Genomic DNA, 23662 nt, shown 5'->3' with positions numbered 1-23662 from the left:
AATCTACCTCATCGTCGCTTTGTACCTTACTTTTTGCCTACAATGCATTTCCTTTGTAGTACCTCAATGTACTGACGTAATGAAGTATGGCCAGCTTGCAAGTTTTTCCACTGTGCCTCAGTACAGGTACAGGGGTACGGAAGGAATCTGGGAGTACAGATCCATAATTCCATACAAGTGCGTCACAGGTAGATATGATCATAAAGAGATTTTGACACATTGGCCTTCATAAATCAAAGCACTGAGTAAAGGAGATGGGATGCTATGTTGATTGTTTAAGACATTGGTGAGACCTAATTTGGAATATTGTGTGCAGTTCTGGTCACCTACCTACAGGAAAGATATCAATACGATAGAAAGAGTACAGAAAAATTATAAGGATGTTGCCAGGCCTTGAGGACCTGAGTTAAAAGGGAAAGACTGACTAAGTTAGGACTTTATTCCCTGGAGTGTAATGGTAACGAGGAATGGTATAGATAGGGTAAATGCAAGCAGGCTTTTTTCACTGAGGTTGGGCAAGACTAGACTAGAACTGGAGGTCATGGGTTAAGAGTGAAACGTGAAATGTTTAAGGGGAACATAAGGAGGAACTTCTTCACTCAGAGTGTGGTAGGGATGTGGAATGAGCTGCCAGCAGAGCTGGTGGATGAGGGTTCAATTTCAACATTTAAGTTTGGATAGGGGGGAATGGAGGGCTATGGTCGATGGGATTAGGCAAAATAACAGTTCACATAGACTAGAAGGGCCAAAGGGCCTGTTTCTGTCTGTAGTGCTCTATGACTCCATGATGCAGACATAAATCAACGCTTTTCCAGCTTACAATAAGTGGCTGAATAACAAACTGAAAAGATCACAAAGTCAATGTGTAGAAAGACAGCGACATTAGCATATTTCTGCTCTGCCGTGGGGCCAGGGCTGAGCATGAATTACTGGTAAAGCACCCACACATGGTTTGGGTAGTCACCGGGTAAACCTTGCATGCATTCCATAAAATAGAAATTGCGCCTCACCAAAAGGCCTACTGGTTGCCCACATCCGCACCTCAAACACATCCATAAAAGGGATCTCAAGTTGTTGGATTTTAACATGGACCACCATCAGTGGATTCATGATCATTTCCAAACAAATGTCGAAGGGATGCACAAAGTGTAGTAAGGAGACTCAAGAGTAAAAGCTGCATGGACAGGATTGTCCACATTCCAGGGCAATTGTACTTTGATTTGGAGCTCTCCAGCTAATGCAATCACTGTTCACCAGGGGATTGAAGGTGCTATCTAACCAACAAAACTACAGGTTCTTGGAGAAGTTTACTTGTATCTAATTTATCGTCATTATGTTATTGTTCCACAGGGCTAAATATGTTAAATGTTATGTTGCAAATCTAATGGTTTCACTCAACCGCCTACAAGTTTTGGCTCACTTTATTTCTAAGATTACAAGGCAAGGTGAGCAGGACTCACATCAAGCTTCCAATTTAACTAGACTGCACATGCCCAAACTGCTATTAATTAGGTCAGATTGCATTTAAACCTACTGATTAGATATTAATCATACTTAGCATTTATATAATACTTGTTTGGTGGCATAAAGGTTATGAATATTAATTAAAAACCTCAGATTACACTACCAAAGTCAATCTTCACTCCAATCCCACTTTAACACTTGACAAGGCAGCAAACCTTCAGTAAAGCCCCAAACACTCGAACACAAGCCAAGTACACTGAAGTCTGCTGAGTGGATAAAACAATTACAAAAGTCATCAGGATAGTTTTATTTTCACCAGTGGCCAACAGTCAATGATTGATAGCTAAAGGCCCACTTTAGCTCAGAAGACTCCAATTGGACATAAAGTGAGGCAAAGTGTGAATAAGGAATTGGGGAAATGAATTAAGTGTCCAGAATTGGGGAAAAGAAAATGCAGAGCAGATGTGGGATTTTTCTGATTTAATATCACAGAATTAATATCACCTCTTTTCAAATCCAAGTATAATGAACTTAATTATTAAACATGAGCTAAATCTGCTCACATAGATAAGAGCGGAATTGAAACTGATGACAACCAGAAATCTACACTGTAGTTGCTACTATAGGGAATTTAAACATTCTGTGTTAAATGGATTAGCATGTACTTACTGAGCTCTCGGTCTTTGTTACGTTGCCCGTCTCCGACACTGAAGCTATTTGGTTCTGAGACTTGCTGGATGCAACCTGAAGCGGTTCAACACGCCGGAAGGCATCCTCCGTGAAAGCTGCCCGGTAGCTGCTCTCGAGAACAATCTTATCTCCTGGAGGAGAGTACATCTGCCTTGCCTTCACAGGTTTGGCCACTTGAACTCCAGTCCAGGGCTGGAACTCCTGTCTGATACAAAATGTGGTCTTATGTCAGTACTGCTACCACGTGCATTGCTGTGCAGCGTCTCTCACCAATTGCTTTCATTCTCTTTCCTTCCAATGTTAACACATACTGATAAGGTCAGCAAAACCACATCTTCCTCCCCCCCGCCACCCCCCCCAAAGGATCCAATTAATCTTGGTTATTCCTCATTCACTTCAATTGCAAACCACATTAAAATTATCTCTGAAGGTTTTATTTTGTCTCATTTTAAAAAGGAGTAAAGACACAAGCTACTTCCACTAAATGATTTATGAATCCCAGTTTCTATCCATAACCAGGCTCCACAAGGAAGGACAATGGAGTCCAACTCTTTAAAGAAAGCTGATATAAGAAAAATGGGGAGATTTTGACAAAGATAGAGAAACCTACAAAGGGAAATCATTTTAATTGAATTTATACGACCAATCATGGACAGAGGTAAGGTTTTCCAACTTTCTATATTCTGTTTATGTTTTGAAATAAACTCCACAAAGTTTAATTTGAATATTAATTTAGGATCTTTGGGGATTGTCAAGCTGAGATAAGTGATCTTTAACTACTTTGAACGGGACACTTTCCAAAAAACCCCACATGTAGTCGTTGGAGAGGGGCACAAAGTCACTTTTTGTCCAGTTGATTGAGTATCCTGATAGTCTGCCAAAAGAGGTGATTAAATCTAGAAGAGGAGGGACTGACTTTTGAGTTTTGTAAGTAGAGTATCACATCATCAGCATATAAACTAATAAGTGTTTCAATACCTCCTACTTTCAAACCCAGAATATTTGGGTGATTTCTTATTTTTAAGGGAAGGGGCTCTACCGCGACGACAAAAAGGGCCGGCGAGAGAGGGCACCCCTGCTGGGCTGAACGGTGTAGGGGAAACAGAGTTGAATTGTCACCATTAATTATAATAGAACACATTGGGCTGGCATATATCAGTTTTACCCAAGATACAAATGACTCACCGAACCCAAACCTGTACAGTGACTCAAACATGTAAGGCCACTCAATCTGGTCAAAAGCCTTCTGTGCATCAAGAGATAAAATTGCTGCCCCATTAGCTTTCCCATGATCAGCATATATAGTATTAAGGAGGCATCTGACATTCGAAAAAGAGAACCCACCTGGGACAAATCCTGTCTGATCAGGATGAATGATAGATGACAAATGCTTATTTAGTCGGTTAGCCAGCATTTTAGTAATTACCTTTATCAAAATTCTAGAGTGCAATGGGCCTATAGCTGGCCAGGTCTGTTTCCTCTTTATCATTCTTTAAAATGAGGGAAATGTTAGCCTCGTACAATGTCTGAGGCAAGGCTCTCTCTCTCTTAGAGCAAGATATCACTCTGAGAAGTGGGGCAAATCCATCCGGCCCAGCAGCCTTGCCGGACGGAAATGACTTAATGGCAGAAGTTATTTCTTCCAATGTGAAGTCAGAATCTAAGTCCTCCCTAGCAGCGTCACTGAGTCTCGGCATTACACGAGAGTCAAAGAAGTCATTCAAATCAGATTGAGTGGCATTGCACTTAGAGGTCTAGAGTTTGCTGTAAAATTCTTTAAAACAGTCATTTATCTCCTTGGGGTTAGTTAACAGGGTACCCATCCTCGATCTAATGCAATGAATTGACCTTAGGGCCTGGGCGCCCCTGAGCTGCCGTGCCAGAAGCCCCTCAGGCTTGTCCCCCATTTCGAAATGCTTTTGTCTTAATTTTAAGAAGAGATTATTTATTTGACTACCCAAGATACAATTGTACTCATATTTAAGCTTCATTATTTTATTATAATCTTCAGAGGATTTCAAAGCCTGGTATGTCGCTTCGAGGGTTGGGACAGTATTCTCAATCTCTAATAATCGCCCTTCTCTCTCCCTCTTAGCAGCAGATTCATATGAAATTATATACCCACGAATTATAACTTTTAATGTCTCCCAGAGTGTGCAATCTGACACCTTGCCGTTATCGTTAATTTCTATAAAATCTTTGATTCTGGTGGTGATATATTCTATAGATTTCTCACCGGCGAGTAGGGAGGGGTTAAAACGCCAGGAATAGATTCATTTGGAAAGGGAGCGATTTAGGGACATTGTCAAGGGGCTATGGTCAGAAATGGAGAAGATGGCAGTGCGACGGCAGCGCGCGCAGTCTTTCCGGTGAATGATATTTGTAATCTGTCAAGTAGGGGACCGTGCACAATTCTGATTTGATGGAGATGGACATGAGAGTACAGAGGAACATCTGGAAATCTTCTGAAATGCTCGCTTCGCTGCCACTGCGTGGTAACCGGAATCTCCGGAGCAGGCGGCCCCGAAATCCTCGGCTTTGCGTGTTTCAGCAGCCGGGGCGAGGTCGGAGGCGTTCGGCAGAGGATGGCGCTCGGGAGGCTGTATCGGACAGGCTGGTCGGAAGCTCGAAGTTTTCGGACGGATGGACTCAGTATCGGCTGTGGTCGGCTGCTTCCAAGGCATCGGCAAGTTGACGGTGTCTGGAGGTTTATGGCAGGGAGTTTCTCCCTTTTGCCGCCTGCTATCAGGGACTCGGGAGTCGATCGACTCAGGGACTTTTGAGACTTTATTTACTGTGCCCATAGTTTGTTCTTCGTCAAATTATGGTATTGCTTTGCACTGCTGTAACTATATGTTATAATTATGTGGTTCTGTCAGTGTTAGTCTTTGGTTTGTCCTGTTTTCTGTGAAATCACTCTGGAGAAACATTGTATCATTTCTAAATGACAATAAAAGAGGACTGAATGTTCTCATAATCTAAATTAATCTAGTATGATATTTTGTATTGGTAACATGAGATATTAAATGAGAATCAACCAAAAAATACTGTAAGATTTATGTACATGAGAATAATAAGTATAATCCTTGTCGGTGGGATGTTGAACTCGCCAAATATCTACTAAATTCCTAGATCTAATCAAATTATTTAGGACCTGCACTGATATTTGAGGGCAGGCGGGAGGACAATCTATCTAAATATGGATCCAGGTAGCAATTCAAGTCACCGCCGATTATTATATTTGAATTACTGGCATCCAGAAGTAAATCAAAAATTTTCCTAAAAAAAATTTGGCTCGCCTGTGTTTGGACCATAAATATTAAGAAAGGTTAGCGGAAACGAATTAATGGTGCCAGAGATCATAATAAACCTGCCGAGAGGATCTGTGGTCATTTTTCCTAAAGAGGATAGCCACACCACGGGCATGAGAAGTAAATGGTGACTGGTAAACCTGCGATATCCAGCTAGACCTCAAACAAAGTGCTCATGCGCCAGTCGTGCATGCAGCCTGGTACAGCCGTTCCGATCTATTCTTACTTTCTTCTTCTTACTTTTTAATTTACGTTATTTTTTGTATTTTTTTTCCTCACAGTAACATGTCGAAGCTGCACCCTCTCTAACATGCTGGTAGAGAGAGAGTTTTATTTGGGTTTTTTTTATTAAAAAAAAGCGCTGGAAATGGTTACATCCCGACACGCGGGACAGAAGCAAGGTTGCATTGTGTATTTCACCGACCAGCAAATACCGGCCGGTTTAGCGAGCAGAGCGGCGGACACCCCCGCTGAAATCCGGAGGAAAACACACAGAGGATGCAGAGGGGGATCACAAAGCCGAGGAAAGAGGACTGGGTTGAGACAACAGAGACTTTTGGAGAAGAGGAGTTCGGTGGGTAATACCGTTCCGGCTGACGGAAGTGCACTGAGAGCGGTAAGCGTAAAGGAGTTCGGTGCTTACTGTTCTGACTAACAACGGATGGTGCAATCCGGGGTATATTATGATCGAGGAACGTGTTTGCAGACTGGATATTGAACTTTTTACTGTTGGACTTCGGCCACATTCCACCGTGATACAACACTTGGCGGCACGGGAGGTCGTTCCTGCCTGTGGCCATCGAACGTGCAGCTCCTCCCGTGGAGGGTTTTTGGTATTGCTATATTTACGCTCTATTCTTGGTTGGTGCAGCTGTAACGAAACCAAATTTCCCTTGGGATTAAAAAAGTATATCTACCTATCTATCTAATCTGTGTTGCTCAGTTACTCCTGTAGAAAAATCACATCTGCAGATAGAGATTTGAGATGTCTAAAAACTTCATCCCTCTTAACAACATGACCAAGGCCCTTAACATACCACGAGACTATTGTAATATCTTTACCCCACAGCTGTGTTCTACCGCAAGGCCTCTACATATGAGAATAAAAAAGAGATTATTAGAGTTGAGCACAAACATAGCAACAATGCAAAATAACTGGCAGCCTCATAAGAACACAACATACACAAACAAAAAGCATGTCTGAGCTATAAACAAAAACGACACACATCCTATCCCACCCCCCTTCTCGTCTCCCTAAACCAGACACATAGTTCCCCATTTCCATCCCAAAAGGAGCTGCTGGGCAGGTAACTAACATTACACAATTATCACAAACCCCCTCTCTGAAAAAATTTATAACACAAATTATATAATACCGTTAAACAAACGCTATTAGGGCTGGGCAGAGTTATCCAGTGTCCGCACCTGAAGCTGAACATTCATGACACCAACTCAAATTTAACCCCTATAATAAAAATATTTAGAACATTCTCTGCAATTAAATCCCAATGTGGCATATAGCATTGCAAAACTACATATAACAAGCAGGTCCCTCCCCATATCCCAACATGGAAACTGGCACAAATATAAGCTGAATAAACAGGTCAATATACCTACTCCCTTTATCGTGCATTATTCCTTTCCAAGAATTGTGCTGCTTCTATCGGGTTGTCATATACTTTAGGTACTCTTCCACCTTGATGATAAATACTGTATAGAGCCTAGCCAGATTCCGCAGGGCGTGCTTGATTCCTCCATCACACAGAGTTTGCAGTACATCACGAAAGGCACGACATTGAGTCATCACCTCTTTAGTATAGTCCGGGAAAATCAGGACCTTATTTCCCTTGTACTCCATGGGTTGTAGTCTGCTGCGGTGCAGGATCAGCTCTTTCACTTGAAAGTGATGGATACGTGCCAAGATGGTACGCGGTTTCCCATCGGCAGCCAGCTTCGGCTGGAGAGAGCGACACGCACGATCGACTTTAACCGGGTATGGGAAATGCTCTTCCCCGAGCAACTTGGGAATCAGTCTGGAAACAAATTCAGTAGGTTCACCATCCTCCTCGCCCTCTTACATCCCTACAATCTTAATATTATGTCTCCGGGAACGAGCCTCTAGGTCATGCACTTTAGCTTCAAGCTGGCTATTTTGTCTCATTAGCTCTGAATACTTAGCTTCAATCTCTTGCACATATGCTTCAAGGTCACTGGTGGTTAGTTCTTGATTAGCCACATGGGCTTGTAAGTCAGCCTGTGAGGCCACAAGCACCTCAAACTTGGTCTCAAAAGCATCAAAGCAGTCGTTAATACCGTGCAGAACTGACTGAGAAATCTCTTGATCTAATTCCTTGCACATGGCGTAAGTTTTATCCGGCGGTATCTCAGACGCGGAGAAGTTCTTTACCGACCCGTTATTAGCACTAACTTTAGGTAGTTTGGCAGCTGGTGATCTTGGCTGTGGTGGCCAGTGCTATCATGTTTGCTGTTGTGTGCTGGGGCAGCAGGCTGAGGGTAGCAGACACCAACAGAATCAACAAACTCATTCGTAAGGCCAGTGATGTTGTGGGGATGGAACTGGACTCTCTGACGGTAGTGACTGAAAAGAGGATGCTGTCTAAGTTGCATGCCATCTTGGACAATGTCTCCCATCCACTACATAATGTACTGGGTGGGCACAGGAGTACATTCAGCCAGAGACTCATTCCTCCGAGATGCAACACAGAGCGTCATAGGAAGTCATTCCTGCCTGTGGCCATCAAACTTTACAACTCCTCCCTTGGAGGGTCAGACACTCTGAGCCAATAGGCTGGCCCTGGACTTATTTCATAATTTACTGGCATAATTTACATATTACTATTTAACTATTTATGGTTTTATTACTATTTATTATTTATGGTACAACTGTAACAAAAACCAATTTCCCCCGGGATCAATAAAGTATGACTATGACTATTTGCCTTCCGCATTGTCAAACTTTTCCAGACACTTAGTTTAGACATACACTGTTGGCCTATGAATAAATAAAACACGGTATAATAGTAAATTTAATTGAGGCCTCAGAGAGGAGCACTGACCAAACACGTCTAATCCATACGCATGCGCACTAGCGCCCCCCTCCCCCCAACCTTTTAAACTTTATGTATCTGAAGAAACTTTCGGCACCCTCTTTAATATTATTGGCTAGCTTACTTCTGTATTCCATCTTTCCCTTCTTAAATGATTTTTTAGTTGCCTTCTGTTGGTTTCTAAAAGCTTCGCTTCCTCTAACTTCCAACTAATTTTTGCTCTATTATATGCCCTCTCTTTGGCTTTTATTTCTCTTTTTAAACACGGTTGTGTCACTTTCCTTTAGAATACTTCTTCCTCTTTGGGATATATCCTGTGCCTTCCTAATTGCTCCCAGAAATTCCAGCCATTGCTGCTCTGCCATAATCTTTGCCAGTGTTCCTTCCCACTCCGACCAACTCCTCTCTCATGCCTCTGTAATTCCCTTTACTCCACTGTAATACTGATACATCTGACATTAACCTTTCCTTCTCAAATTTCAGGTTGAATTCGATCATATAATAATCACTTGCTCCTAAGGTTTCTATCATCTTAAGGTCTCTAAGCAATTCTGGTTCATTGCATAATACCCAATCTAGAATAGCTGATCCCCTAGTGGGCTCAACCACGAGTTGCTCTAAAACGTCATCTTGTAGACACTCTAGAGAGTCCTCTTCCTAAAATCCAGCAGCAACCTGTTTTTCCCAATCTACCTGCATATTCAGGTCCCATGACTACTGTAACATTGCCCTTTTGGCATGCATTTTCTATCTCCCTTTGTAATTTTTAGGCAACATCAGGGTCTTTTAACCCTTGCAGTTCCTTAGTTCTATTCATAATGATTCAACTCCTTCTGACCCCATGTTACCTCTTTCCAATGATTTAATCTCATTTTTTACTAACAGAACAGTGGTTGGTAAGTTGATAGAGAAGCTCCTGAGAGGCAGGATTTATGCCTGTCCAAATGTTCATAATATGATTAGGAATAGTCAGCATGGCTTTGTCAAAGGCAGGTCATGCCTTACGAACCTGATTGAATTTTTTTGAGGATGTAACTAAACACATTGATGAAGGTAGAGCCATAGATGTAGTGTATATGGATTTCAGCAAGACATCTGATAAGGTACCCCATACGAGGCTTATTGAGAAAGTAAGGAGGCATGGGATCCAAGGGGACATTGCTTGGTGGATCCAGAACTGACTTGCCCACAGAACGCAAAGAGTGGTTGTAGAGGGGTCTTATTCTGCATGGAGGTTGGTGACCAGTGGTGTGCCTCAGGGATCTGTTCTGGGACTCCTATTCTTCGTGATATTTATAAATTATCTGGATGATGAAGTGGAGGGATTGGTTAGTAAATTTGCTGATGACACAAAGGTTGGGGGTGTTATGGTTGGGGTTGTTGTGGATAGTGTGGAGGGCTATCAGAGGTTACAGCGGGACATTGATAGGATGCAAAACTTGGTTGAGGAGTGGCAGATGGAGTTCAACAAAGATAAAGATGAGGTGGTTCATTTTGGGAGGTCAAATATGATGGCAGAATATAGCATTAATAGCAAGACTTTTGACAGTGTGGAGAATCAGAGGGATATTGGGGTCTGAGTCCATAGGACACTCAAAGCTGCTATGCAGGTTGACTGTGGTTAAGAAGGCATATGGTGCATTGGCCTTCATCAACCGTGGGATTGAGTTTAAGAGCAGAGAGATAATGTTGCAGCTATACAGGACCCTGGTCAGACCCCACTTGGAGTACTATGCTCAGTTCTGGTCACCTCACTACAGGAAGGACATGAAAACCATAGAAAGGGCGCAGAGGAGATTTACAAGGATGTTGCCTGGATTGGGGAGCATGCCTTATGAGAATAGGTTGAGTGAACTCAGCCTTTTCTCCTTGGAGCGACGGAGGATGAGAGGTGACCTGATGATAGAGTTGTACCAGATAATGAGAGGCATTGATTGTGTGGATAGTCAGAGGCTTTTTCCCCAGGGTTGAAATGTCTAGCACAAGAGGGCATAGTTTTAAGGTGCTTGGAAATAAATACAGAGGAGATGTCAGGGTAAGGTTTTTTTTTTTAATGTAGAGGGTGGTGAGTACGTGGAATGGGCTGCCGGCAGCGGTGGTAGAGGTGGAAACGATAGGTTCTTTTAAGAGGCTCCTGGATAGGTACATAGAGCTTAGAAAAATAGAGGGCTATGGGTAAGCCTAGGTAGTTCTAAGGTAAGGACATGTTCAGCACAGCTTTGTGGGCCAAAGGGCCTGTATTGTGCTGTAGGTTTTCTATGTTTCTAGAGCAATGCTGCCCCCTCTGCCTTCCTGCCTGTTCTTTTGATACAGTGTGTAACCTTGGACATTAAGGTCCCAGCTGTAATCTTCATTCAGCCATGAAGACCTGAATGAATACGCCATGGTCGTCATGGACTTTACATGAAGAACTGCATACATGAGTGCATATCCACAAAACCATCCACCCTTCCTCCACCAGACACACTGGATGAACCAAGAGATCTGGAATCTGCTGAGAGCTAGATCAGCATGGTGTTCTGGATTGCAATCTAGGAAAGTACAAGAGGTCCAGCTATGACATCCAGATAGTCACCTCACATACAAAATGGCAATTCCAGACCAAACTAGAATCACTGAAGGATGCTCAACAACCATGGCAGGACTTGAATACCATCACCAGCTACAAATCAAAACCAAGCAACAAAAAAAAAAATGACAGCAAAGTTTCACTCCCTGAAATGACTTTTATCCTCACTTTGACCACTAGAACAGGAAGGCTCCATTATGAACTCCACAGCCCCCAATGATTTCAGTCTCTGAGGCTGACGTGAGAACATCCTTCCAGAGTGTATACCCACAGAATGCATCTAGCCCAGGAAGAGTACTGAAGACCTGTGCTAATCGGCCAGCTGGAGTGTTTACTGATTTTTAACTTCTTGTTTCGGTAGTCAAGAGGCACCTGCCTGCTTCAAGCAGGCTTCAATCGTACTGATGCCCAAGAAGAAATGCCTTAATGACTGGTGTCCAGTAGCACTTACACTAACTGTGATGAAGTCCTTCAAGAGGTTGGTCATGAATCACATCAACTCTTGCCTCAGGAGTGACTTGGATTTGCTCCAAATTGCCTACCATCACAATAGGTCAACAGCAGTTGCCATTTCATTGGCTCTTCACTCCACTCTAGAACACCTGGACAATGAAGACACACATCAGGATACTCTTCATTGACTACAGCTCAGCATTCAACACCATCATTCCCTTGAAACTAATCACTAAGGCTATGTCTATACTACACCGGATAATTTTGAAAACGCCGGTTTCGAGTAAAAACGATAGGCGTCCACACTAAGCGTTTTTCAAAATATCTCTCTCCACATTAGATGGATATTTGGGCGAATCTCCTCCTACTGGGCATGCGCAGGACACAGAGAAAACAAGTGAAGAGGAAACGATATACTTGGTGCGCGTTTGTCCAGTTACAGAGTAGAAAAACTTAAAAGGAATTGCTCTTGGCTCTCGCTCAGGAGGACTTAAAACTAAAAAAAAACAAAAAAAAACAAATACTGGAGCGTATGGAGGCAACCGACGGAGTTCACGGATATTATGACTTGGCTGACGACAAACATTGAAAAACTGACCAACTCTGTTGCATTAATAAAGCACCTTGTTAAATGTATAAAACATGTCTGCATCAATGTTATCTTGTATTTCCATACAATGTTACATTAGGCTGTTACACATCTATTGTCAGAGAAGTACTTGCATCAATAGGTAAACCACCTTCATACAAGCAAGGATAGAAAACAGGGCAAAGTGAGTAAACTTATTTATTCATTAAGCTATGGGTCAAAGTATTTGGTGAGTACATTTCTAACTCTTCTGGCTTCAGTCTCGTTGCCGTCTGTTCTGAAATTGTTAGGTTCTGCGAAGTGCAGAATCAAATATCGCTGTGATGATTGTACACTCTAGTATCAATTGTTTGGCGATAATAAAGTAATAATAATAATAAGAAGAAAACAATGAAATACCACGCTGCTGCCATCTGTTCCGGCACGTCATGACAGCGGTTTTAAAAAGCTCCAGTTACCCCGTACACACTGCAATGGATATTAGGCGTTTTCAGATTTATTCACGCTGGAGACTGTTTCTGAAAATCTCTGTTTTTGGAGGCTGAAAACACCGTCAGTGTGGACGGAAGGTCAAAACGAAGAGAAAAAGCTTCGTTTTCAAAATTATCTGGCACAGTGTGGACATAGCCTAAGCTTCAAGACTAGGCTTTGACACCTTCTTGTGCAACTAGATCCTTGATTTCCTCACTTGTAGACTCTAGTCAGTAAATTGGCAACATCTTCATCAGCACTGGTACACCACAAGGCTGTGTGCTTAACCCCTGTTCTACTCACTTTATACCCATGATTGTGAAACTAAGTACAGCTCCAATGCCATATTTACGTTTGCTGATGACAGCACTGTTATTAGTCGAATTGGCATATAGGAGGAAGATTGAAAATCTGGTTGAATGATACCAGAACTACCACCTCTCATTCAACATCAGCAAACCTAAAGAGGTGACTACTGGCTAAAGGAGGAAGGAACCAAAGGTCCATGAGCCAGTCCTCATTAGGGGATTGGAGGTGGAGAGGGTCAGTAACCTTAAATTCCTTGGTGTAATCATATCAGAGGATCTGTCCTGGAACCAACACACAGGTACCATTACAAGGAAGGCATGCAGTACATCTACTTTCTTAGAAGTTTGTGTGGATTTGGCATGTCATCTAAACTCCTAGAGAAGCACAGTATGGTGTTTCCTGACCAGTGCATAAAGGCCTGGTATGAAAACACCAATGCCCAAGAATGGAAAAGTCTACAAAAAGTGATGGATGCAGCTTAGTCCATCACAGGAAAAGCCTCCCCACTACTGAGCACATTCATGAAGAGAGGAGCATCTATCACCAAAGACTCTAACCATCCAGGCAATATTCTCTTCTCATTGGTGCCATCAGGGAGGAGGTACAGGAGCTTTAGTTCCTACACCACCAGGTTCATCAAGTTATGACCCTTCAGCCATCAGGTCCTGAACCAGCATGAATAACTTCACTCACCTCAACTCCAAACTGATTCCACAACCCACGGACTCTACAACTCATGTTCTCAGTATTACTTACTTTCTTTTTCTTTTCTTTGTATTACTTTTTTTTCCTTTATCTGCATAGATTGTCTTCTTTTTCACATTCAGTTTTTGTTTGTGTGTAGTTTTTATTGATCTTATTATATTTCTGTGTTTTATTGTGAATGCCAACAAGAAAATGAATCTCAAGGTAGAATATGGTGACATATACAAGCTTTGATAATAAATTTGCTTTGTAATTTAACAGTAGGCAAAAACGCAACCAGTTTGTTCACAACCCTCTTATGGTTCTATTTCACATATTCAAAAGGATGTGGGTTTCACAGGCTGCTTATGCGCAGCCCTATTTTCGATCTTGCTTTTACTGTTACTACCTACATCTACAATAAAGTTCACCTATTCCTTTAGCTTGTGTCAAAATCCCTCAATGTTTTTGTCATCAATTCCAGTGCTCTCCTGTAAGACTCTTCCAACCTCTGTAAAAGCAAACTCAAAAATTGTTGCCTAAATCCCAGTCAACCATCACCCATCCTTGCTCCCAGTACAGAAAAGCCTTTATGTTAAAACCCTTCACGTTTCAAATTCTCCCATGTCTTGCCTCTCCCCACCACTATAATGACACTGTCACCAAACCCCAGCTCTCACCTCCAGCCTCCACAATCCAATATGAGCTCCTTTCAATTCTGGCCTCTTGAACAATTGCCCAAGTCCTTACTCCGATGAAAATTCATCAACCTGCGAAGTAACTAGTTTTCTTTCCTCATCTGACTATGTCAAATAGTTATTCAGTACAGAAACAGGTTCTCTGGCCCACCAGGTCTACATTGACTGTCAAGCAACCATTTACATTAATTCTACACCAGTTTCCCCCCCTTTGCCATCAAACTATCCCAGATTCTACCACTCAACAACTCCAATGGAAATTTGCGCGAGTATCCGTAATAATTTGTGTTTGTGCTAAATTTTGACCATTCAAGTTTCAACACCTTGAACATCTTGCTCCTAATGAAAATTGAGATAAAGTCTAGTTTACCATGCAACTGAAGTTGATACAAGTTATATTCACTGTTGTATTTTATAAGTTATAGTTTCTGAGATTAAAAGTTGTTTGTTAAAATTAGATGCCAAGCTGCAAGATACATTTCTGTTGGTGGTTATATGACTCTGATCAGCATATTTTCTTGAGATTATTGCCCATTCCCAGAGGTAACTTCTTTATCAGTGTAAAGTTGTGTCTGTTACATTAATGTTTCTACTCTTATCCATTTTAAAACTGCCTATATTTCAGGTTTAAACAGGCTAAAGGAAAACATCTGCTCCACAAGTTAATGAAAATTAGGTTTATCATGTCATGAAATTTGTTTTGCAGTAGCAACACAGTACACAATACAAAAGTTACTACAAACATGCCACAAGAGGAATAACAAGGTAGTGTTCTTGCACCATTCAGAAATCAGATGGCAGAGGGGAAGATGTTTCTAAAATGTTGAGTGTGGGTCTTCAGGCTCCTGTACCTCCTCCCCGATGGTAGTAATGAGAACACATATTCTACTGGGACCTTAATGATGGAAGCCGCCTTTTTGAGAAACTGCCTCTCTAAGATATCCTCATAGGCAGGGAGGATTGTGCCCGTGATGAGCTGGCTGAGTTGACAGCCCTCTGCAGATTCTTGTGATCTTGCACATTGCAGCCTCCAAACCAGGGAGGGGGGACTGGTGTATACTTTCCCAACTTCCCCTTCCTGACGTCTACAATCAATTCCTTGGTCTTGCTGACATTGAATGACAGGTTGTTGCAAGACCACTCAACCAACTGATCCATCCCACTCCTGTACACCTCATCGCCATGAGGTTCTTCCAACAGTAGTGCCATTGGTGAGTTTATAGATGGCACTTGAGCTATGCCTATCCACACAGACATGAATCTCTCAATGCAACTGATCTTTGGAGATTTTGGGTCTTTGACCTGCCTGACACACTCTGGATACCTACTTCACACCATGAATTGTCCTTCTACAAAGCCAATTTTCCGTCAGTTTAGTTCTAAATTTGCTTTCAGACACTTCTAACCGACTTAAGCAAAATTTTTCAGCACAACAGCCTAGGTGCAAGTTCCTACTGTTTTTGATGTCTCTAACACACTCGAGCCATTTTTTGACATTATATGCAGCATAACAAAGTTAATGAAGTCTGGGCTTCTACAGTATGTATGATCAACGGATTTAGTGAAAAGAACCAACATGTGTATACCCATTCACCAAATTAAATTTAAAAAGTAATAATCAGCAAGTGCTGGAAATCTGAAATAGAAACCGAAAATGACTGACCATTAACTATTTCATTCTCACAAATGCATGGAATAATCTGGTTTTATCTACTTTCATCTCTATAAATTTAAGTGATCCCTGGGGCACTTTCTATTGGTAATTCAACTTGCCTACATGAGACAGTATGAGAGTGATCAGGATCTCAATGAGAGAGACTGGGCAAGAGCTTTCTGACGACGTTCACTGCTCACGGTCTTCCTTCATTCATCTAGCACTGCTGAATCCTGCTAAGTTGGCAGGGGTATAGAACATTTTTACTCCGCATCTTGACAAGTCACTGTGCAAAAGCTTACAAGCTATCTTGATAGTGCTCCTGAAGTTATCCTAAACGCCATTTTAATTTACCATTTTATCAAGATTTTAAAAAAATTATTTATTGCCATACAGCGCGGAGCTGGCTTTTTGTGCCGTTCCACCCAGCAGCCCCCCCCCCAATTTAAACCTAGCCTAATCATATGACAATTTACAATGACCAATTAACATACCAACTGGTACATCTTTGGAACGTGGGAGGAAACCCACGTGGTCACGGGGAGAACGTACTCACTCCTTACAGGCAGTAGCGGGAATTGAACCCGTGTCACTGGTACTGCAAAGCATTCTGCTAACCACTACACTACCGTGCCTGCCCAATAAGCGTAGTTTCTAATTTCTCTCTCTGCCCCCCCACCCCACAAACTTGGACTCAAGTGTTTTTCATTTCTCTTTCTTCCTTTTCCAACTATATTAATGACACTCCTATACACAATAGATAGTCTCCAACATGGAATTTATGAATGCTTGACCACTCTGCAAGTTAACTGTTGATGGTGTGAATTGGTCTCAAAGTCCTTTAACATGCATCATTTCTTTGTATTATAGCAAGTATTCTACCATTTTGTCTATGATGATGATGATGATAAAGCTTGAGAGATCAAAAAATTATACCATAGAAACACAAAGAAAAGTGCAGGAGTAGCCACTTGACTCTTAATATCTGCTCTGGTGCTCAGTTATCCTGATATCATTTTCCTCAGTGCCATTTTTTTCTAATACCACAACCCTGATTTACTTCATTTCCAAAATAATCCATCTACATTGTGTGGATGCTTACATTGCACAAATTCACACAGAAATTATAGAATTTTGTATAAATGAAAAATTATTGAATTTCCTAAGCTTTCTCCAGACTTCACTAGAGCAAATGACGCCTTGGTCATTATTTGTACAAAAGGTCCTTGAAACAGCACCTGAAATAAGCTACTGTTTTATGTTTTAGACCTCAAGGACACCATACAAGATACTGGATGCCAAACACAACTAAGTTCTGCACTGACGTTAAGGGTAGCCACTCTCATCTCAGCTGTGGAATTCTTTTTGTAGACTTCATACCTGGTCTATCAGGACTAATCAGACCAGATACAAAATGTTCCTGGTGGAACAAGCATGATTGCCAAACAGCACTGTCCATGACAAATTTTATCACTTTGCTAATAATGGAAAACTGAGGCGGTATTAAGTAATCAGATTGCATTTGTCCTTTTTATGGACAGGACACACCTCGACAATTTCCATATGCCAGTATTGTTGCTGTACTGAAGCATCTTGGCTGGAGGTACAGATTTTCTACAGCAAAAGAAAATAGTAAGAACAGGCTGGATGCAAATTCCTATGGTTCTAGAACATACAGGCCATTGGGTCCATGATGTTGTACTGCCATCTTAACCTATTCCAAGATCAATCTCATCCCTCCCTCCTACAGAGCCCTCTATTTTTCTATCCTCCACGTGTCCAAGAGTTTAAGTGCTCCAAGTGTATCTATCTGCCTCCACAACTACCCCCGGCACGGTGCTCCACTCACTGTGAAAGAACTTACCTCTAAAATCCTCCCTGTACTTTCCTCCAATCACCTTAAAAATATGCACCCTTGAAGTAACCATTTCTGTCCTGGGGAAAAGTCTCTGGCTATCCATTCTATCTCTGCCTCATCATCTTATATACCTCTATCAAATTACCTCTCATTCTCCTTCGCTCCAGAGAAAAGCCATAGATCCCTCAATTTTCATAAGACATGCCCTGTAGTCTAGTCAGCATCCTGGTAGATGTCCTCTCCACCCCTTCTTAAGCTTCCACATCCTATGAGGCAACCAAACCTGAACACAATATTCTAAGTGTAGTCTAACCAAGGTTTTATAAAGCTATAAAATTACCTCATGGCTCTTGAAATCAATCCCCCAGCTACTGAAGGCCAACACACCATACATTTTCTTATCAACCCTATGAACCTGCGTGACAACTTTGAGGGATCTGTGGATGTGGACCCCAAGATCCCTCTGATCCTCCACACTGCTAAGAATTTTGCCATTAATTCTGTATTCTGGCTTCAAGTTCGAACTTCCAAAATGAATCACCTCGCAGTTTTCGCTTCAGATGTATGTTGTACATACAGCCATTTTTTGACATTATATGCAATGAATTGAACTGACAAAAGACTGGCTTCTATCAGAATCAGGTTTATTACGCTGACTTACGCATGACATGAAATTTGTACCGCAGCAGTGGTACAGTGCAAGACAAATTACTATAAATTACAAAATTAGTAGTACAAAATAAGATGCAGAGATCTTGGGAAGAGAACTAACATGTATACTCATCTCTAAATGAAAATCAAAAAGAACACCAGATGCTGGAAAACTGATATAGAACCAAAATGCTGCCTCTCAAAGTCTAGCCCACTGCCCCTCGTGAGGGGTAGAAATAGGGCTCTGGTGAAACTGTGCAGGCCAGCCTCCTGTCCAATGGATTACAGAATGGATACTGTACCTTGGATTACAGAAACATTGATGAACTCCAACCAACCCATTGACTTTAGATGTCGGTGATGGGAAACCGTCAATGGCCTAAGCTCCTCTGAGCTAAAGGCCTGAGCAGCTGCAAATGCTCAGATCAGGCAACATCCGCAGAAAGAGTTAAATCTGCTTCTTTTTCCACAGAACCTACTTGGCTGCCTGAATATTTCCCGTATTTTCATGACTTCTGGTTGAAAATTGTAAATGCTTAAGCTTTGGCATTGACTCTCACTAACTGATGAATTGTCAGTGATGAGAGGGTGTGCAGTTTACAGAGTTTCTTCCCTGTTATTCATTTAATTATTCACAACATTCCACAATCCGACACATCGCAACTGCAATGACAGAGCCACACATTTAGGGCATTACTGACTGCCGTCTATCACAAGCAACCCTAAGTCAGTGGCTTATCAGCAGATGCAACTGATACTGTGTTTGATGAGCTCTTCTGCCTGGTCCATTGAACACAATGACTTTAATGCAACAGTACAGCAAAGATTATTCCTGCTCCAAATCTACTGTGTTTGGCACGATTAGCACTTTATACAAAACAGCCGATAATGTCCTCAGTATAAAGGTGGAAGTTAATCCCCTACAAGGACCACACTCCTGTCTGGAATAATGGTTCTGTGGCAGGTGCATTCAAGGACAAAGTTAAGCTTTTCCCCTGAAACCAATACTTTCAGCTTCATTCAGACGCAGACTGCTAAGCCCTTCAGCCAAATCTCTGGTGATATTACCAAGTCACTTTGGTGACTGCCATACTCCTCTCCGCAGAAAATATTCAGTGTCTTTATCTCTGACACCTCTACCGAATTGTATTCAACTTGGGGAGTCATCAATTCATCATCTGCAAAAGGGAATTAGGTGTGAAACAGCAGCAAGGGTTTACTGGCCTCACTGGGCCCTTATGTCCAGTACGTGGGTCAATTCTTAATGGCATTTTATTGCTGTTTCTAAATTGTGATTTGATATAACTCAGTGACTTGGTTCCTTAAAGAGCATTTGTGAACCAGATGGTTTCGATGAAAATCTGGTGCTTTCATGGTCACCACTACTGATCCCAGCATTTTATTTAATGAACAGAATTTAAATTTGTAATAAATTCGCCAGTTGGCATGACTGAGTTTAAACTCTTATCACTAGATTAGTGGGTCCTCTGGATTTACTTGTCCAGTAAAATAACCATTATGCTACCATAGCCTTGTCAGGATTCCACTGTGCAACGCAGCTTCACAGAAATAATCTGGTCTACGGCCTCTACACAAATCCAAGCATCACACCTTGCACAAGCATGCTTTATCACTGCAGTTTATCCATTATTGATTAACGGTTGGCAATGCTGATAACACACTGTCCTGCTCCCTCTACTCTCACCACCTGTTTCACTACTGGTATCCATGGGCCAGCACACAGGACAGGCCTGGCCTGTATATTATCACAATTAATTCATCTCTTCTCATTCAGATTGGAAGATGAATTTGGGAATTATGATTTCTTCCTCATCGGGCTAGATTATGCTAATTGCCTGTGGACAGTTCTGTGGGGACCTGCCAGTCTACGTTTCCTGTGTTCCAGCCTCGCATGCTGCAAATATGGAATTCACGATTGCCCTGGTTCATTTAATCTGCTACAGTCCTGAACTCCCATCAAGTGTTGGGGCAGTTCAGGATTATCCTGAAGAGGGGCAGGATACACCATACCTCACCCCTCAGTATAGAAGGACAAAAGAGGTCAGCGAGAAGAAATTTTTTTTTAAATTTAAGGACAGCAAAAGCAGCATCTTTGAATTTCTTTAAGGTGGAGGTTTAAGGAGGTCACTGTAGGTACTGAGGAATGTGGAGCTGTGGTTATAAATTAGATCAACTGTCATTTTACTAAATGGAGGTGTAGATGAGTGGTCCAGTAGTGCACACTTCCTAATTCATATGTAGGTTCATATGTTCAACTTTTATTTTTAAATGCCTTTTATCAGGAAGGTGCAGACACACCATCCCCCTCTGCGAATACATAGCTTCTCCATAGAGAGTTAAGTGCACTAAGATCCTGGGAATTCACGTCCTAGATGACCTCACCTGGTCCCTTAATATCACCTCCATGAACAAGAAGGCACAGCAGTGCCTCCACTTCCTAAGGAGATTGAGACAAGCATGGCCCACTCCCATCTCAACTGCATCGAGAGCATCCTGACAAGCTGCATCTCCATCTGGTGGGGAGTACCAGAGCACTGGACTGGAAGCTGTGAGAACAGCCGAGACAATAAATGGCTTCCCCCTTCCATCTATCAGGGACATTTATCAGGAGTGCTGCGTACCCAAGGCCCTTAGTATTACTAAGGATCCCACCCATCCATCCAGCATCCTCTGACATTCTACCATCAGGCAGGAGACTCCGATGCATAAACACAAGAATGGTCAGGATGGGAAACAGTTTCTTCCCTCAGGCCATTAGACTTCTGAACTCCCTGCTGCATCCCCTTCACAGTGTCACTAGTTAATCTGTTCTGTACCTTACAATATTTAATTTATGCACTTTAGTTTGTTATTGATATGCGATTTTATCCTTGCCTTAAGTTATTGTGTGTTATGTGTACTACTGTGCTTTACAGCCTGGTTCAGAGAAACATTGTTTCATTTCTATAAACATTATATGGCTTTATGTGTTATGTACATGTATATAGTTAAATGACAATAAACTTGACTTGACAGAGACATTTAAGGGAAGATGAGAAAGGCCCTCAGCAGCACAAGCTGTCAGACAGCCAGAGTAGGCAAAGGTCAGGGGTGCAGGTCACACAGCTAGCCTCCGTCTGCGTACGCTGCTGTGCTTTGGGGATCTTGCTGCAACTTGTTTTGTACTTATGATCGTGTGGCTAAGTACAGCTCTAATGCAATATTTAAGACTGCGGATGACACCACTGTTGTTGGCAAGATCAAAGGTGGCGATGAATTGGCATATTGAACGGAGCTGAAAACCTGGGTGAATGGTGCCACACCAACAACAAACTCTTGCTCAATGGCAGCAAAACCAAACAGCTGATTATTGACAAGAAGAAGAAACAAGGGTCCACCAGCCAGCCCTCATTAGGGGATTGGAGGCGTAGATAGTCAACAACCCTAATTTCTTTGGCTTTATCATATCAGAGAGCCCATCCTGGGACAAGCACATCAGTGCCATTTCAAAACAAAGGCATGAAAATGCCTCCACTTTCTTAGACATTTGCACAGATTCAGCATGTCATCTAAAACCTTGACAAACTTCTATTGATGTACAATGGAGTTTCCTAAATGGTTAGGTCACAGCCCAATATGGAAATACCACTGCCCAAGAACAGAAAAGCTTAAAAAATAAAGTGGTAGATACAGCCCAATCCAACTGCAGTCAACGCCATCCCCACCACTGAGCACACCTACAAGCAGCGCTATCACAAAAAAGGACCCCCACCACTCAGGCCACGCTCTCTTCTTGCTACTGTTGGGAAGGAGATACAGGAGAATTAGGACCTAATCCACTAGGTTCAGGAACAGTTATTACCCCTCAACCATCAGGCTCCTGAACAAAATGTGGATAACTTCACTCACCTCAACAATGAACTGATTCCACAATCTATGGGCTCACCATCAAGGACTCCACAACTTGATGTATTATTTATTTACTTAATAATTGTTTATTTTATATTTGCACAGTGTCTTCTTTTGTACACTGATTGTCAGTCTTTGCAAGTTTTTCATTGATTCTATTGCATTTCTTAGTTCTACTGTGAATACCTGCAAGAAAATTAATCTTAGGGTAGTATTTGGTGACATATAGGTACTTTGATAAGAAACTTACTTTGAACTAACCCCAACATAACATAGCTGAGATGGCATAGGGTCAGGGCTGAGACAGGCCAAGTCAAACACACTTTTCCCCTCATATTCTGAATCCCTGTTATGGTCTGCAACTTCAAGACATTAAACTAATCGAAAGCAAAAACCTTGATCATCTTGCGGCGCTTTTAAAAAAAAAATGGAACCTCTTGCTGCGCTTCAACAGGTAGGTAGTCGTCTCAGGTTTGTTTCAAACTTCCTTGTCACTACTGATATGTTTTATAGCTCCAAAACATTAAACTTGTTGAAAGCAAAAATACGGAGCCAGGAATAACACGTTAATTTCTTTTTCACTTTAAGTGAGGCATGCACGTATGACACGGCTACGCAATGACGTATGCCATTTATGTACTTTCACATACAACCCACAGTGCATTATCTAAATGAATTGCTTAATCAAATATTCACATTACTCAAATATTACTAAAATATTAAGTCATTCTCCTTGTCAAAATCCTCATTTTACTGTAACCCATTTGGCAGGAAGTGTCACGTCTTCATTCGTTAAGAACGCAGTAAACAGTAGATGGCCAATCAGCTCCTGCAGCCTGCTGTGCTATTCAATGGGTCCATTTAATATCAGAGAATGTATACAACATACAACCTTAAATTCTCACTCTCCACAGACATCCTCAAAACAGAAGGAAAACCCCAAAAAATGAACGACAGAAAAATGCAAGAATACCAAAGCCCCCTACCCCCCCCACACCAGCAAGCAGCATTAACCTCCCCCCCCCCACCACTACTTATTCTAGCATCAGCATTCCCACCACCCAGCATGCAAGCAATAGAAAAGCCCCCGAAGAAACACCAGGGTATATAGAACAACAAAAACTAACCCTTCACTCCAACATTTCAACGTCTCTCACACTAACAAGGGAGAGACAGATATCGCTCCTTCCACAGCGAGGATTATGTTTAGTGCAAACTTGTCCTCAACACCACTTTTAAAGTAAACACGTTCTACTTGATTCCTTTCTGCTAGTCTCTATCTTG

The 23662-nt window shown here is 41.9% G+C and overlaps 1 protein-coding gene across 1 annotated transcript in view; it reads right to left on the bottom strand.

Moving 5' to 3' along the window:
• map6d1 (MAP6 domain containing 1) overlaps positions 1 to 23662 on the bottom strand; it is a 38084-nt gene that overhangs the window by 5092 nt on the left and 9330 nt on the right. The window contains exon 2 of the mRNA XM_063044972.1: positions 2134 to 2359. Within this exon, the coding sequence (XP_062901042.1) occupies positions 2134 to 2359 (226 nt within the window). The remainder of the gene's footprint in view (positions 1 to 2133; positions 2360 to 23662) is intronic.

The sequence above is a fragment of the Mobula hypostoma genome, chromosome 4 (genome assembly GCF_963921235.1).
Source record: "Mobula hypostoma chromosome 4, sMobHyp1.1, whole genome shotgun sequence".
Classification (NCBI taxonomy): Eukaryota; Metazoa; Chordata; class Chondrichthyes; order Myliobatiformes; family Myliobatidae; genus Mobula; species Mobula hypostoma.
This window is presented reverse-complemented; position numbering and strand designations above follow the sequence as displayed.